At 35.8% G+C, this 18,237-nt stretch overlaps 1 protein-coding gene across 2 annotated transcripts in view; it reads right to left on the bottom strand.

The window, feature by feature from the left end:
- The window catches only part of MTTP (microsomal triglyceride transfer protein), a 53,852-nt gene that overhangs the window by 35,413 nt on the left and 202 nt on the right, over positions 1-18,237 (bottom strand). Inside the window, exons 2-5 of one of the 2 annotated variants that reach the window (XM_027116972.1) lie at positions 17,511-17,607; positions 9,275-9,432; positions 3,377-3,564; positions 1,763-1,906 (exon numbers count right to left, since the gene is read on the bottom strand). In XM_027116972.1, coding sequence (XP_026972773.1) covers positions 1,763-1,906; positions 3,377-3,564; positions 9,275-9,335 — 393 coding nt within the window. In that variant the 5' untranslated portion in view covers positions 9,336-9,432; positions 17,511-17,607. Of the gene's footprint in view, positions 1-1,762; positions 1,907-3,376; positions 3,565-9,274; positions 9,433-17,510; positions 18,201-18,237 lie in introns of those variants that run through there. The other variant, XM_027116971.1, reaches the window with a different exon arrangement.

The raw sequence follows: 18,237 nt of genomic DNA, 5'->3' as shown, positions 1-18,237 counted from the left end.
TTTCTTTACTTCTCTTAACTTTGGTTTCCTCATCTATTACAAGAGGACCAAAAAGTAGCACCTGCTTCCTAGGGCTGTCATGAGGAAAAAGAGAGAATTCATGTAATGCCTTCAGTCAGTGCAGGCATTAAGCACTAAGTATGTTTTAGCTTTTATTAAGCAAACAATAGGCACAGACTTCCTCAAAGTCTGACTCATTTTAGCCCCATATAACCTTATTTGTTCATTCCTTTAATTTACGAACATTTGTTGAGTTCCCACTATGAACAAGGTGCTGAATATACAAGATAAAGACACAACTGCCACCCAGGAGAAGCTTACTCTGAATGTGGATGGCAGACAAGTAAAGAGAGAATTACAATACAGTGTGATAAATGCTTGGATAGAAATAAGCTCAGGGGAGTATGGGGTTTGGGAAAGGCTTTCAGAACACCAAGTTGGTCAGTGCAAGGCTTGGTTCTGGGTGCTTTGGGGAGGAAGGGAGTAGAAGGGCTGGAATATCAAGAGGAACAGCAATTTTCTCCACCAAGACCCATAATCTAGCAATGAACACAAATGACCAAAAGGAAAGTAATGAGGGGCATGAGTGAGCTATAAAGTGCTAAGAGGGTTCTGAAGAGGGATGGTTATTTCCAGCTGGCTAGAAGGGTGGGAACTTTGTAAAAGAAAGGGTCTGCAAGCAAAGCCTGAAGCATGGTAAGTATTTTCACAAGTGGAGAAGGAAGAGAAGGATTCTTGAAATGGTGATTCATGTTTGGTTACAGGAGAGTGATGATATAATAATCCTTCTTGTGAGTCCCTTTTTAGTACTTTATTAAAAATGAGCATCATGAATAGCAAAATATTTCATGTCTGAAATTTATATTTTAAAGTATTTGTTTTCACTTTTAGTTTGAATCTAGAAATTTTGGATCTAGAGAAATTTTAGAGATTTGTAGTTTTAACTATAATGATCCCTTTCTGTTTTTCTACTTTAGTTCCTAAAAGTAAGCTTTCATCTTATACTAATATGTTTTTATACATGTCAGTATAACATCTGTACTTTTCATAAACCCACATATGTAATACTTGATCATTCACAGATCAAAGTTTCTTTTCAATTCCAAACATAGTAAGACCATTTTAATAGACTAGACTCAAACCGTAAGAAATGCACAGTTACAGAATTTTCAGAGCAAATTTCCAATGTATATTATAGCATTCATTCATTACTTTAACATATAAAGTGCTTTTCAGTCGTAGCTATAAAATAATCTAAATGCTTTTCTAAAGAATCAACTCTATCTTAGAAATGCCATACCCCTTCAAAAGCTTCAATTTTGTACTTAATCCACTTATTGATTTCTTATGACAAGTTAATATCACTTATCTAAGTTACATCATTTCATTCTCATAATTTGTCTACTTTCCTGAATTTATCCAATCATCTCTGATGACCTATTGTGTTACAATGTCTTTTGAATTCTTCCTAATTTAATAAGGAATGTACCTTTTAATTATGCCTCTTACCAATAAACATATATTTCCTATATAAAAATTTTTCATAAAAATAGGGAACATAAATGGCTAGGAAATATAAGTGAATCCAATGCCTTGATTTACTTCTGAAACATTTAATTTGCAACTTCTGTTTATTAGTTCTTGAAAAATTCCATTTTCCATAAAAGTAGCAACACCATGATCACCTAAAATAATATCTACTGAAGGAGAGAAAAATATGAAGTTGGAAAAAACAATGTGAAACTCCAAGAATCACTTTTACCTTTCCATGGACTAGATGAAGGAGCACAGGTCTTTGTAGAGCTTCCAAGTTTTCCTTTCTTATGATTTGGGATGGCTTTTTTCCCTTGAAAATGCTCTTCTCTCCTCTCTGTTGATTCACATTTTCGACGTTTACATCTTTTATCTGGAATCATGGAAAGAAACCTATTAGAAAAACTTCCTATGTCTGTTTCCATCAGAGTCTCCTAGAAAATAAAATGGTAAAGCAATAAACAGGGTTGGCCATAATTTCTTCTGTCATTCTCAATTCATGATTCATAGGACCTAATTATCAACTTTAAAAGAATGGAGAAGATATTAAAAATTAGGTTTTTGAATTAGGTAAAAATACTGACATCAAGGAAATCTGTGACTTCAACTCTACCTAATACTCTGTAATGGCCTATATGGGAAAAAAAATTTTTTAAAGAGTGGATATATGTATAACTGATTCACTTTGCTGTACACCTGAAACTAATACAACATTGTAAATCAACTATACTCCAGTAAAAGTTTTTAGAAATTAAAAAAAAAAGAAATCTGTGACTTCAAGTCTACAATAATTGTGGCTAGAAGATAGCTCTTTTATGTCATTGTCACTCTCTTCATTTATTTTGAACTGCTGCTGTCTGCCTGCTCTCTTCACTTTCTGTACCATTTGTTTGAAAGGAGCCCTGCCCCACTGTACTTTATTTGTACATACAAAATTAAAATGAACAGTCTGATTACTGAACAAAGAGGTACAGAATGTTTTCTGCAAAATACTGTTCTGTTGAGAAATGGCTTAGTGAGGTGGATGATAAAATTTTGATCCAACTTGGAAAACACACACAGCTATTAGAGACAACCAAAGAAGCAAAGATCACTTGATAAATGTATTGCAGTAACACCTCATTATAAAGTATATCAGTAACTGCTTATCAGTGACAATGAAGCAAATCTTGGTCCTGTGTACCTGTTTCACACTGACTTGTAGAAGGAGAACTGACTATACTAGAGAAACTATTGCCTTTAGGTCCTTGAAAAGCAAATGTGGACTCACCATATATTGAAACAGGAACAGGCCCCAGAGGCCATATAATTTGAATCTCTTTGTCAACACTTAAATCTAAAGCATCATAACTGACCAAACACTGCCATTCAGGGGAGCACCTCGTTCTGTCCTCAAGAAGAATGCAGAATAGGTTTACTCCCTCATTGGTAATTTTACCTGTTGGATCAAGGAACTCAGAAAAATTGGAAGGTCACAATTTATCTCCTTCAGTTAGAGTGGTCTCGATTGCTTTACACATAACATGGATTCTAGACTCCTTAGTTTCAGAACACTTCAAATGGATTCTAGTTTAATGTGCCTATTAGTATGACATATAGAACTGGACATCATACTTCAGTTACTCACTCGTATACACCTTCATTTGCCTGCTTCAACAATTTGGAAAGATCAGATCACTTTTGGTTAGCAAAAACTTCAAAACTGTATCTCTACTTATTTTAGTGATGGACAAAAAATTCAATGACTCTATGACCAAGAGTACAGACAAGTGCTGTTGAATGGTACACTTCTCAAAGACTGCTGACATCTAATCTTTGCATCTCTCTGGTAGAAAATGCCCACCATAATTTGGATCAGTTGGTCGTCATCACCATCAGGACTCCTCCACAGTAAGATAACATCCACATTGGATGAAATTCGGTAGCCCACGCTGTCTTGGAGGTTTCCTTTGCCCCGATCAAGAAAAACTTCAGTGGAGTACGTGAGTTTGTATAGTCGGTCATTATTTAATGAGAGACCAGTTGTGTGACCTGCATAAAGATAGTGACACAAGTCAAGTCTTAGTTGCAAAGCACCCATCAGGCCAGGGTCTGTGCTATCTAGCACAGTGGTACACAGTGGGAGCTTATGTTTGCTAATGGAAGTAAATTTTTGCTAAGTGAAACATGGTTCTACTTCTCCATCTGCTGAAATTATTGGCTTGAACAACAACAAAAACCACAACAAAGAAATAAGCTTCCATTTCAGAAAACCTTAGTTTGTATTCTTAATCAGTAATCAGATTATCTAAATATTGCCCTGGTTGAACTATAGAATATTTTTTAAAGAAATATCATTGTATTGCTTTAAATTATATGAATATGATTTCTTCCCTGCCCCCCACCCCAGCTTTACTGAGGTATAATGAATATGATTTCAAGTAGAGATGCAGCCAGAGATTGCTTTATAATTTAATAAAAAACATTTGTTATTAACATATAATTTAAATACAAGAGATCAAAGCCAAAGTAATTTTAGTAGTTAGAAAGCAGTCCCTTACACTGGATATTTTGAGTATTTAAATATCCCTCTAATGTACTTTATCCTATTAATTTAATTAGTAAACTTTTAGTATGAATGTACATTTCAAGGCTACACGTATATAAATTTAAATTAGCTATTCCTGAATAAAACGATGTTTTCCTACATAAAATCCTAGCACAGGCTTTAATCTGGCAGGGACAATTTAATGTCAAATAGTATACAAGTCAGTATTATGACCAAAAAAAACTGATATATGGAGGAGTTCATACACTCTCCAAGTCAGTTTATCTTAACCCAAAGAAATGTAAAAGAGTAGGATCAAGTCTTTCCCAGAGATGGCTTGCAGTTTATGGTCATACAAAGTCTTTGTATGTTTTCTATCCATAGCTTGCAGGAGATAGTAAAAAAACGACTTCAGTATATATTTTTCCTCAGTGCTAACAGGGTAGCATTGCCTAGTTAACTATATAGGGAACCATACTTTTTTTTCCCTCAGGACATATGCACATGGGAGAGGGACAGGAAAGGAGGTTGAGATGACTAGGACAGAAGTGAGGCAGCTGAGAAAGGAAGTGAAATGACTTGGAAAGCCAGAAATTAGAAAACCTCTGAAAAGTCTTTACTATTTACTGTCCCTATCACCTACTGTGGCGCCTACTGCCCAGATGAAAAAAAGGTCAAATACATTGTCTCTAATAAACTGTTCTAAGTGTTTTATACACATTAACTTATTAAATCTTCACAAAAACCTAATGGGGTGGGTACTATTATTAGCCTGATTTTATAGATGAAGAAATCGAGGGAAACAGAGATTATACAATTTGCCCAAGATCACCCAGGAAATCAGTGGCGGAGCCTCTAACACCCTGTCTGGATCTAGAGACCATGCTCTTACCTATACTATACACATAAAACCTTTAGGTTGAACTCTTCCATTCCTGGGGAGTGAGCTAGGAATTCATTCATTCATTCTTTCATTGAACAAGGATGTACTGAGCACCTACTGGGTAGTAGGCACTTTTCTAGGCTCTGGAGCTATACCAGTTAACAAGCAGACAAAATTTCTACCTTTGTGGAGTTTACCTTTAAATGAGGAAGGGATGGAAAATTAAAAAAGCAAGTACATAAACAAATTATAAAGTATGTTAGAAGTACTAATGAAGAAAAATGAAACAGGAAAGGGAACTGGGATGTTAAGGGAAAGAGCTTTGTGAGAAGGTAATATTCTGGGCAAATACTTTAGGCTAGCCACATGGATATCTGTGGAAAGAGCATCCCCCTTCCCTCCTTCCCCACATTCCTACCCACCCCCCGCCCCTCCGCAGAGGGAGTAACAAGTTCAAAGGCCCTGAGGAGAGTTCATGCAGGTGTAATGGAGGAACAGCAAGGAGGCCAAAGAGGCTGGGATTGGCTAAGTGAAAGACATAGCAGAAGGAGATGAGGTCAAATAGGTACCCATGGGTGGCTGGGAGACCTGGGGGGACATTTGCATAGATTTAGAATTTGGTTGAGTGACAAGAGGAGCCACTGGAGAGTTTTGCGTGGTGAAGTTATACATGATCTGACAAACCTTCAAGGAAAGGGAATAGGGCGTTTAATAGGAATCAAGAAAAGCCAGGAGAAGGAAGTGTAGGAGGGGGTCTCCAAGTGTGTACACAAAAACAGGCTGTGTCCAAACACCAAGTCAGGCAGAACCTCAGGTATGAGATACAGAAGGCAGACAGAGTCAGGAGAAACCTTGCAGGAGGTGAAGCCTGGGACTCCCTCTAGCCTCCCTGATCTCCACCTCTTCTGCATGTTAACTGGGGACACTGTTGCAGGGTCAAACACTGGCTTTCTGACCAGGAAGATATTTTGGTCAAAGAGGCCTTCTTTTTATGACACCTATCAAATTCCACATAGGGCAAAAAGGAAATACATGTTGTCTTATCTAATCCTCACAGCAAGTCTGAAAGGTAAGCAGTATATGGCAGCTGAAAAAAGCTGACTCCACATATAATCCAACATAGCAGATATGATGCAGGATGTTGGAATATGCTAAAATTCAAGTTTTGTGGACTACCTGAAGGTGTCTTCTGATTAAAGCAGCTATGAGAACTTTGCAGTAAAGTAGCCTCTCTTTAATTCCAAAGCTTTCCAAACTATCATGTTGTTCTTTTTTTTTTTCTTTTCTTTTACTTGACTGGTCAAAAGAATGGGAAAAGCGACAATATATATCAGTTCCTGACTATGATTTGGAAGTGATAAAGCACAGCAAAGACTGGGCTTTGTTCTCCTAGAACTTTTTCCTACCTCTTTCAACAGGAGATAAAGCCTAAAATGGTTTAAATAAGTGCTGACGGTGAAGTGTTGTCCCTTTTATCCTTTCCTCTTTGATAATTATTGATATTTCTGTTTCTGTTATTCAGAGATCCGGCAATACTGGGCAGTGGGGGCATGTCCCATTTATACTGGTGACTAAATTTCTGTCTTAAGGTGTTGCTCTGTAGAGTATGCAGAATGGCAGTTGGAACTGATGGTAGATTGAACGAGAAATCAATTTTAGCCCCAAAAGGAGTCAGTACCTCTTCAAGGTGCCCCTTCAAGTGAAACTTTTAGTCATGTAAAAGGAACAAAACTCTTAATTTTGAACTTTTTAAGAAATATCTTCAAATATTCTTTAATTAAACTTAGATCAATATAATAGTTCATTGACTTAAGCAAAAAGACAATATAGAGACAAGTTAATAAAGGTGAGGCTTGAAGAGACCTGCGTTGGTGATAAGGAAGATAGGTAATGGGATTTACGAATCCAACAGAAGACTAGAAGGCCGGAAGTAAACGAGTAGGATGAAGGATAAGGGAGAAAATATGGAAGATGATTATTGTGAATGAACTGAAAAGCATGGTAGGGCCAGGGACTGAGAGAAAGACTGGGAGTGAAGGAACAGTTCAGGTAACAAGATTAAATAGAAAATGTATGGGCAGGTTATCAAAAGGAAAAGCACTATAAAGAAAACCCAAAGAAGGCACTGAGAATGGACCCACCATTACAAAATGTGATTCAGAAAAAGTAGGGAAAACCTGAGTCTTCCAAACATTCAGTCAGCATATCAGCATATCTCTTCTAAACAGACCCTTTTCCATTCTAATTCTAAACCCCTCCTCCATCCTCTTTATGGTCCAACCTCTCTCAACATCCACCCAGATCTGGGGATTTGCTAAATAGTTGCATTGAGAACTAAATTTGAGACGAGTTTTGAAGTGATGCATAACATCCCAAAATTTATAATGGCCTGATTTTAAAGTAAACTCTTCACATGTAGTTCGCTTATTAAATGTCAATCATTGCAAAGGGCAAGGAATCTATAATTAAACCATGGTACTATAATACAAAAAATTACCCCATCTGGGTAAGAGAGAGCTGTCAAGTCCTGTACTTTTTATTCATGGTATTTGGCATAAGCAGCTTATATCATGATGCTAATAATGCTTAAGCATTGGAGCCCTCACTTACCCAGGCTTCTTCCAAGATCCTGGAAGGGGACCCTAGCGTTGTGTACACATGCCATATCTTTTTTTCAGTAACATTTGCAAAAGTAGGATATTTTTGTAAAAAAGTAGATATTTTTTTCTCAAAGATGGAGCCTAAATTGCATAAGCTTCAGGTTCTAAAATTCTGGATTTGCCACTGAAGTTACACACAAAAAACTGTAGCTATCTGTTAATGTTCTAAGTCATATTTCCCTGTATGTCATTGCTCTCTGTGTGTGTGTGTGTGTGTGTGTGTGTGTGTTTAAATCTTTAAAAATGCATGTATTTGAAAACATCAAGTTATCCAATGTACTCATTTGTAGGACGGGGGGAAAAAAGAGAAGCCCACAATAACTACTATATCTCAATTATTTTTCTCAAAATAATCATGGTATTGGTTTGATCTCATGGTGTATGAATCATTCATATTTCCAATATTCAACAGTTTATTTGACAGATAATAAAATGTAAGCTCTCTATATAGCAATTCTCTGTCAGATATAATTTACAAACCTTTACTTTTTTCTCATTAAAATTTCTTTTCATCCAAGTAAGGACTATATCTTTAAATACTGAACATTTTAGAATCTGGTAAAAATATATATATTATCTTTAGTTCAAGAACCTAAAGTGTGATTTGCTTAGGTGAAATAATTTAACCCCCCCCCCCACCCTTTTATTGCTCCAATAGTAAAGATTGTCTCTTTTCCTCATGTGGAAATTTTCTGTGCAAAAAAATCTTGAGACAAACTTTACCTTATGAAAAAAAGCCATAGTTATCCCAAAAGGCTTTTAAAAGTTTACAGGTGAATTACTTTTTATCACTTACTAAGAGTACACAGTTATTAAAATTGGACCCTATCATGCTAAGTCTTTTCTTAGGCCAACTGGCTTTGACAGTGAGTCCTCTTAAGAGATTCTAAAAAGTGATGATTCTACAGGTGCAACATTGAGAAATTCAAGGCGCGCATAAACTAGCTAATTTAAAACAAGATTCTATATTAATACATTTCATACAGCTTTTTAAAGTCATTACTCAAAATGTTTGCTCTGAAAGTTATCAATTCATGTGTTTTTTAATCAATTTTATCTTAAAATAGAAACGATAATGAGCAACGCTATTTTTCCAAAGATAAGTGTTACTTCTTAAATCTACGTCATGTAGTTTTATTTTCTGTAATTCACCAACTCTGATAGTCCTATCACTTCTGAATGGAATTAAATACAGCCTTTACCATTTCATTCATAATCCTTTGGCAAGTCAAATGCCTTTTTCATTGGGTCTAATTCTTCTTGATATCACATTGCTAGGCAACTAGAAGGAAATTTAAGAACTTTTTTTTTTAAATCTACTTTTACAATTCAAATGAAGGAGCTGCATTCATTGAGTGACCAACAGCAGCAGGTAACAATAGTTGGCGTCTTTTTTTCTCCCTTTTAAAAATAAACCATGAATGAGAGAATGAAGCAAGAAGCATGCTAGTCTGAGGGACTGAAACTAAAAGGAACCTCTGTTTTCTTTATGTAGGAATTTGAATTTGCTTTTCATTCCAACCCAGTCATGCCTTCACCAACATTCCAAAGTTACATGGTTTTGAAGATCGCTTAATTTGGAATTCTTTCACTACACACACACGCACACACACACACTTTTCTCCCTCAACGATTAAAATTAAAGTTTAGCAGAAAGCAACAAAAACTTACCTTTAACAGAAGCTGAATATGAGGAAATGAAGCAGAGGAAAAGCACAGCAAGAAGAATCATATTGACTAGCTACCCTCTAATGCATCCAGTTCCCAGCTAGTAGTCACTGAGAAGTGGACTCTTCCAATGGCAGCGAAGGAGTGACCCTCCTCAGAACCTGCAACAATAATGGTTATCTTTGGGGGAAAGGTCAGATTCCAAACTCCAAAATCAGGAACTAAGTTCACAGAAGGGCTCACTATTAATGATTAAACTTAGGTGGGCTGTAGTTTTCAGTCTCTCACTCTTTTTATTTTTTACTCAATAAGAAAAATCAAGAAAATTCTCACTTTTTGAGAGCTAAACTAAACCAGTCTACCATCCTATAAATTTAGAAGGACTGAGGGGCATTCAAGGAAAACTGGTGGTGATACTTTTCTGCTCAGTACATAATTATCATCACGCCTATAACATTAAATGCCTGTCTTCACATTTACCACTTTATGTGGGAGGGTGGTGAGGATTTGCCAACTCAGATAAATTTGGATTTTATTGTCTTGTATGGTCATCTGAATTTTTTTATACCATGTGTATGCTATTATTTTAAAAATCACTCTGAATTTTAGAATTTAAATTTAAAAATTTTAACTTGTACCACCACCAATCACTTCAAAATAATGTTAGCTAAAACATTCAGTTCTGAAACCTAGATGGTTCTCCTTATGTGTGAATCAGCATTGTCTACCATTAACACACTAGCAGGCAATTGAGTTTATCATAATAGACCTCTAGCTATATCTATGACAGGAAACATTTGTCTGAGTCCCCAGACTGGCTGGCTGGAGTCCCCTGTACTTTCTGAATCCCATTTCTAGAAAGAAACTCAGAGGGGGGATTCCAGCCCTTAACACTTTTGCTACAGAAAATTAATTATGACACTTCTCTAAAGTGAATACTCTAGTATGGCTAAGGCCACATTAACTAAACTAACTCTGTCCTTGTAAACTTCTGCAAGAGAAACCTGATATGAATAAAACCTACTAAAATGAGGTGGTTTGGGGGGGCACGTGGGGATGTTTTGGCAAAGGAAGGAATAAAGTGCTGGTGAAGGGCTTTTTGGAATGAACTTGAAAATACTTATGGCCGTGTTTAAGCATAAAATGGGTTCCTAAATCTACCCTCATCTCTCTCTAAACCCTTTTCTAGAATCCTAACCTTAAGCTTAAATCTTCTAGACAACCCAGGTAAAAGACGGTCAACTTTATAGACAGGGCCACAAAATGAAATCTAAAATTTAAAAATCTCACAGTTAAGCATATTTCCTCTTGAAATATATTTTTGTATAAAGAACTGAAATGTAAAAATTGTTTGTCTTTATCATCTATTGAGATTAGAACTTCATTTCCTATCATGTTTTATATATAAATCATGACTAAAATACCTATATAAAAATAAAATATTTGGTTATGACAATCACTTTACATATTATCCTGGGGTAAATAGAAAAGGCCATTCTTAGAAAAATAACTGTTGAAGGAATATAAGTTTTTATGAATAGTAGGTATTATAAATACAAGATAATGTGAAAGTGCTTTATTGCTTTACATTTGAATAGATTTCTACGTATTCCCACAATTTCTGCATTATATACATAGTGACATGAAGCCACTATAGTCACTTAAACTTTACATACTTATTTATTTAAATTAAGGACTAGTTTGAATCTTATGAGAACTTTGTATTTCCATTTGAGGCTCACAGCTACATGTTTGTGGTTAGACTATGTGGTGCATGATACATGTCTATTCGGGTAAAGGATCGTTCATTGTCAGGTGTTTACCAGAATCCAACCAATAAAAGGCATATCACTATTGCCTAACAAAATCTGTTTCATTGAGCATTTGCTTTTCACTAGAAAGCTCCTATGAGTCACTGTATTAAGTAGTCATTTCAACATAGGGTGTTCAAATAAGGCTGCTTCTCTTGGTAATGAAAACCATCATCCTTTTATATTTTGCTTGTAACTTTTTACAAAGACATTTGAAAGACTTCTTAAGATTGTTTCACAGAGATGAAATAAGAATGCCAAAGTCTTCATATTCAGTGAATTCTGGGTACCAAAGGAGAGGCATTCTCCTCTGTTGTTCTGTTGATCAAGCAGAGCAAACATTGTACAATATATGTGGGAGATACCTCCAGATCTCATCACAAGTAAATCAGCTATTTACATGGTATGTGAAGCAGGACAGAAGCACAGCACGATACAAAAATAAGAGCTGCCATCTTTGGAACGATTACTATGTACAATACACTATGCTAAGCACTGAACATTTTGTAGTATATCCTAACAACAATCATTTCACACGTTAGCAAAATGATATTCAGATTTATTTAGTAAAATGATTTAGGGACCATAGAAAAACAAGCCTTGAGACCTAGATCCAATACTCTCCTTAAAAAATATTAGAGATAGGAGGTAGAAAGAATTGATTTCTTATGGATGACATAGAATTATTAATTGGGGCTCTCTTTTAGTAAGTTCATCACACTTTTGTATGGAGGCTAAAAGAGCACTTGATTGCTGTTGTTAGATGTTCCAGGCTGAACAAATTGTTCCAGGGGAAAAAATTGATCTGTGCTAGCCAGGTCAAAATCAAATAATAGATTTTAAAACAATGCTATTGCAATGAAATTCTGTTGGTAAGTACATGACACTGTGGAATATTTGCTATACTACTATTTTGCAGTGATAATAAGAGACTATGAAATAAAGACAGCTGACTGATTCCAAAGTACAATAGTGTTTCTGTTGAGTATCAGAGGTTGTTAGGAGTTAACTCATTTCCTAGATTAGAAGATAAATGAACTTCACCCCACTAAAGGTTGGAAGGAAAGGTATTAACCTACTATATATAGTAAGTCAGAATGTATGGTAGCTAGAGACAAAAAAAAAAGTCTTTATAACATCAGAACACTTTACTCTGTTCCAGAAAGAACCACGACATTAATAAAAAACAAATTCTTAGAGGGACTCTTCAAGTTATCCCTAAGCGGTCATAATAAAGTCTAATAGTATTTTCAATTCAACGAGGGAGTTAGCATTTTCAAGGAATCCTGAAAAAATATTTTTGGTAGGTTAAGAATACAGTCAGCTTTCTGTATCAGCAGATGTGGAACCAGGGGATACCCAGGAGGGGCAACTGTAAGGGACTTGAGCATCCGCAGTTTGGTAACAGCGGGGGTCCTGGAACCAGTCCCACATGGATACTGAGAGAGGACTGTATATATATATATATATATTTTTTGCCTTTTGTCAGTTAACATTTTCTCAATTTATTTGTTTGTTTGGTTTTTTAAAATTTTCACTGGAGTATAGTTGATTTACAATGTTGTGTTAGTTTCAGGTGTACAGCAAAGTGAATCAGTTACACATACACATATATCCACTCTTTTTTAGATCCTTTTCCCATATAGGTCATTACAGAATATTGCGTAGAGCTCCCTGTGCTATGCAGTAGGTCCTTATTAGTTATCTATTTTATATATAATAATGTGTATATGTCAATCCCAATCTCCCAATTTATGGGACTGTATTCTTATGATGTGATGCTGTCTTTCATGCCAAGGCAAAAATTATAGAATACATATACTATTTTTTAAGGTATTCTTTAAGAATTCACTTTGAGAAAATACAAATGCACTAAATGCCTTTCCTTAGAAAGAGTAAACAAGACTTAGGTTTGAAAAGTTTGGAATCTAAGACTCTCCAGAAAGGGTAGTCATTTTCCATAATGGAGTTATTAACCAAACTTTACCTCCACCTCCCACCCCTCCACACACATGTATTTGACAACAACCAAAAAAATCCTTATGGGTCAATAATAGTCACTCTAAGAGGAGTCTAACTTTACACTAATTTTGGCAGCATAAAACCAAATTTCTAGCATTTAAAGGAGAAAATTGATGGCTTTCTTTCAATGAACTATTGTAAAGAAAACAAACTTAAATTTTGATCAGAATCATTTTATTTACTAAGACATTCCAGAGATTTCCCATATAGACTGCACCCAGTTGTCCTCATTATTAATATCTTACATTAGTGTGGTATATTAATAATTCACATATTAACTAAAATCCTTACTTTATTTAGATTTCCTTAGTTTTAATCTAATGCTTTTTTTTTCGTTCCAAGATCCCACCCAGGTTACATTAAAATTAGTTGTCATGACAGTTTCTCTGATTTTCATTAAAAAAATTTTTTTTATTGGAGTATAGTTGATTTACAATGTTGTTTTAATTTCAGGTGTACAGCAAAGTGAATTTGTTATACACATACATATATCCACTCTTTTTTAGATTCTTTTCCCATATAGGCCATTACAGAGTACTGAGTAGAGTTCCCTGTGCTATACAGTAGGCCCTTATTAGTTATCTATTTTATATATAGTCATGTATATATGTCAATCCCAATCTTCCAGCTTGTCCCTGGCCCCACCTCTTACCCTGATAACCATAGGTTTGTTTTCCATATCTGCAACTCTACTTCTGTTTTGTAGATAAGTTCATTTGTACTCCTTTTTTTTAAGATTCCACATATAATAATTTTCCTCATTTTTGATGACATTGACGGCGTTGAAGTGTTCTGCAGGATCCAGTCAGGTGTTTTGCAGAATGCTCCTTTATTGGAGTTTGTGGAATGCTTTTCTCATGATTTGAGTGGGCGTGTAGGTTTGGAGGAAGACCCCAGAGGTCCCATTTTCATCACACTATATCAAAAGTACATACTATCAATGTGATTTATCATTGTTGATGTTGACCTTGATCACCTGGCTGACAAGTGTCGTCAGATTTCTCCACTGTAAACTTACTCTTTTTTTTTTTACCTTCTTTTCCATACTGTACTCTTTGGAAGAAAGTACTAGGGGTGGCCCATACTTACGGAGTAGGGAATTATGTTGCTCCTCATTGAAGGTGGAGCATCTATATAAATTATTTGGAATTTCTCTGCATGAGAGATTTGTCGCTTCTCCCCCATTTATTTATCATTTTTAGCCGTATAAGCACATGACTATTTATTTTATATTTGGGGTTATAATCTAATACTACTTTTAAATTTACATCTACAATTGTTCCAGCTTCAGCCATCGGGAGCTCTTTCAGTTGGCTCCTGTTTTCCTTTGACATACCCCATCCGTGTGTGTGTGTGTCTGTTTAAGCATTTCCTTCATTTCTGGCACTACAAGATGCTCCAGGCTCATCTTGTATGTTTTCACCCCAATCCTAGAATCAGCCCTTTCTCCAAGTGGTTCCTTTTACTGAAGAATGGTATTAGAAACCAAGATCTGAGCACAAAGTGTGCTCATTCCTACAATATTGAGTCTTTTAATCCATGAACACAGAGTATCTTATATTTATTTAGATCTTTATTTCCTTCATCAGAGTTTTGTAGTTTCACTCATTTAGGTACTGTACATATTTTGTTAGACTTACACCTTTCTTTTTGGTGCTAATGTTTTCTTGAATTTTAAGTTCCAATTGTTCGTTGCTAGTAGATAGGAAATCAATTGACTTTTGTATGTTAACCTTGTCACCTGTGACCTTGCTATAATCACTTATTAATTCCATGAGGGGTTTTTTGGTTGATTTTGGGGGGATGTTTTTCATAGACAATCATGTCACCTGAGAACAGTTTTACTTCTTCCTTTTATTTCCTTTTCTTCTTACTGCACTAGCTCACACTTCCAATATGATGTTAAATATATATGTGTACTGTTTATATTTCATATTCTTTTCTGAGTTGTTACTGCTCTTCAAATCTTTTTTCCAATCACTTTATTTCTGAGTTTTTCTGTTTTATGTTGTTCTATCTCCTAGCATTTAAAAAACTTCTCGTTTTGAAATAATGGGTTATAGTTTTCATCTATTTTTCTGCTTCATATTCTCTTTTTTATTATAACAGCTTTAAATAGGATTCAATTACTATTCTTTTCATGGTGTATTTTTAGGCTAAATAAGTTATTCTGTATGTGTAGACAGAAGTGGGTAGAATAGCTTTTCTAGCTTCTAGAGCTTCCTTTTCTGATGTTTTCATAAAATCCTGGTCATTTCTTAGCTCTGTCTCCTCTTCTTTTCTCCCACTTTTATCTGGACCTTTTTTCTTTGCCTCTGTTGTCCCTGTCCTGTTCAATTTGGATTCTACTCCCCAAAGTTTCTTCTTAGTGTTGGGCTTTTTTTCAGGTTCATTAAGTTTTGAGAGTTCTTGGACCCTCACACCCCATGAGCACTTCCAGACCTTCCTGTTCATACTTTTGTATTCACTCTGAAATTAGAGTCTGTCAGTTTTACTGCTAATCTCACATCGATCTCCCTTGCTTTTCAGTGAATACCTGTTGGCAGTTTGAAGTCCTCCCATTCTCATGGCCTTCAGCTGCTCTGTTGTCTTCCCACTATTTCCTCTTACACAGATGCTGATACTAAGTTGGTGGTTTGCTCCCACCTGTTCATAGTTTGAGCTTTATAAGGATTCTTTCTTGTTGTAGCCATGATTTGTTCTTGTAATTAGCGTCGTTCTGCTATCCTAGATGTTCTACCTGTTTTATGAAGAGATTCAGACTACAGTCTCCATAGTCATCTTCCTAGAGTCTTCAATAACTTAAGAGGGGGGAATAAGGTATTTTTTAAAACACTTAAACTTTTTCTATATTTTTGAAGGCAATCCAAATGCAAGTTGAAATGATTATAGGTGATAGGTTGATTTTAGATACCTTTCACATCATTTAAAAGAAATTAGGTTCTTTTTGGCTTTCTTAGCCTCAGATTAATTACCCACAAATGTAACTCTATTCCCAGACCTCCTCAACCTACTGAAGAGTACTCTCAGACTTAATAAAACATCAGAACTCGGCTTAAAATAACTTGTGATGACTGCCCTATGTTTTCAGGCCAAGCATCTTAGAGGATCTCATAATTTTATTTATTACCGTATTTTTGTGTCCTAAAATTCTGTTTTTATCTGTACTACAATCTACAGTCCAATTTAACAAACTGGCTGCCAATTGTCTGAATGTGGTCCAAGACATGTTTTGTTTAGCCTGCTCAGTACTTAAAAACAAACAAAATAGTTGCCAACACTTAATAATCAGATTTCACGTAAAAATCCAGATTTCCGGCTGCTGTTTAAAAAAATTGAGATCTGGGCTTCCCTGGTGGCGCAGTGGTTGAGAGTCCACCTGCTGATGCAGGGGACACGGGTTCGTGCCCCGGTCCGGGAAGATCCCACATGCCATGGAGCGGCTAGGCCCGTGAGCCATGGCTGCTGAGCGTGCGCATCTGGAGCCTGTGCTCCGCAGCAGGAGAGGCCACAACAGTGAGAGGCCCGTGTACCGCAAAAAAAAAAAAAAAAAAGAAAAAAAAATTAAACACGAATTTTACAAATCAATGAAAATAAGATTATTTCATATTATGATTTTTACCTTCCTGTATTTTCTGAATGCTTTCTATATCTTTGGTTAAACTGTCCATTTTTTGCTGGTACTTGGTTTGGATTGATACTAGAATCATTTTAAATTTCACACCCTATGATTATAAAGTCGAATAGCTATGTCAAAAGAAAACATTGACCCCACTGTTAAAATATGAAGGTTTTTAAAGTAACTTAACATTTTTGTTTTAAATATCTAAGGATATCAGGTATTAACGCTGAAAAATATATATAATTATTCATAAAACAGATCCCTGAGGGGCAACTGAACAGCTGCTGAAAGTTCTGGCACATCACTATGGCCAGCCTGAGTTTAATGACCTACATGTGAAGGGCTACATATCCAATTACTAATCCTCCCTCAGCTACTCGTTGGCCTGATATGGAGGCAGCTGAAAAAAGATGCCCTACTAACAGATCAGAAATGGATCCAGACTTCTCTGCCAATGCTTAGTTAAAAGATCTTTTGGACTGGAGATAATGAAGAAGCAGACATGGCTTACAACCATGTTACAGCTGACATAGTTTTTCAAGTAAAATTTGATGGTTTAAAGCAAGAGTGACTTCCGTTTTGTAACTAAATTTAGAGAAATTTCAATTCTTTAAGAAAACTCAAATTCAGAATTTAATTTTCTATTCACTGAAACCTTTAAACATGTTAAAATGTTTTCAAATATCAAGAATAATTTACTTCAGAGTTCTTTCCATACTGAGATGGCAGTCTTCTATTCATTGAGTCAAACAACATTCTTCTATTCAAATTCTGCAATAATCACCTTTTAGAAGTAGGACCAGGGACTTCCCCGGTGGTCCACTGGCTAAGACTCTGCCCTTCCACTGCAGGGTCCGAGGGTTCGATGCCTGGTTGAGGAACTAGGCTCCCACATGCAGCAAGGCGCAGCCAAAAAAATAAATAAACAAAACAAAACAAAGGAGGACCAAATTAAAAACTAAATAGAAAATGACAATCTACTGGATTATGTTTCAGCCCTCCCTCAGTTGACTTGATCTATATATAGCAAAAAGATTACATAATGTCAGGTATTATAAACAATGAAATGTCACCTGACGTTTTGCAAAATAGCATATGTAAAACCGCTCAAGAAATGAATGGAGAGTGAGACTTGCGGTTGTAAGCAAGAAAAAGCTTAACCATTCCAGGTTTACACGCATCTTATTGGGAGTTTGACTCACTTTTAAAATTTGATTTTCCATTTGAGTTGTGTAAAATCATGTGCTACTAACAACCTTCTTCTGGATTAGTTACAAATAGTTTAGGCAAGAGATGCTTTCATCTCCAACACGGAAGAATTAAGAGCCCTTCAACGGTATTTCGCACTTGTAATTTTTAAGAGTAGGAATGTCTTAACATCCCCCGCCATCCCCACAGAAATATGAGTGAATATATGTCGCAGGTATAACCTTGCCTTGAAGTGGAAAAACAGACATCACGCAACTACCTCCCACTCCAGAAACCCTAACTCCAGACCCCGCCCCACATAA

The sequence above is a fragment of the Aethalodelphis obliquidens genome, unplaced genomic scaffold (genome assembly GCF_003676395.1).
Source record: "Aethalodelphis obliquidens isolate GAN/ISIS:26980383/991018 unplaced genomic scaffold, ASM367639v1 scaffold17, whole genome shotgun sequence".
NCBI classification, from domain to species: Eukaryota; Metazoa; Chordata; class Mammalia; order Artiodactyla; family Delphinidae; genus Aethalodelphis; species Aethalodelphis obliquidens.
Note: the sequence above shows the minus strand (reverse complement) of the source record. Positions and strands in the feature narration are given on the sequence as shown.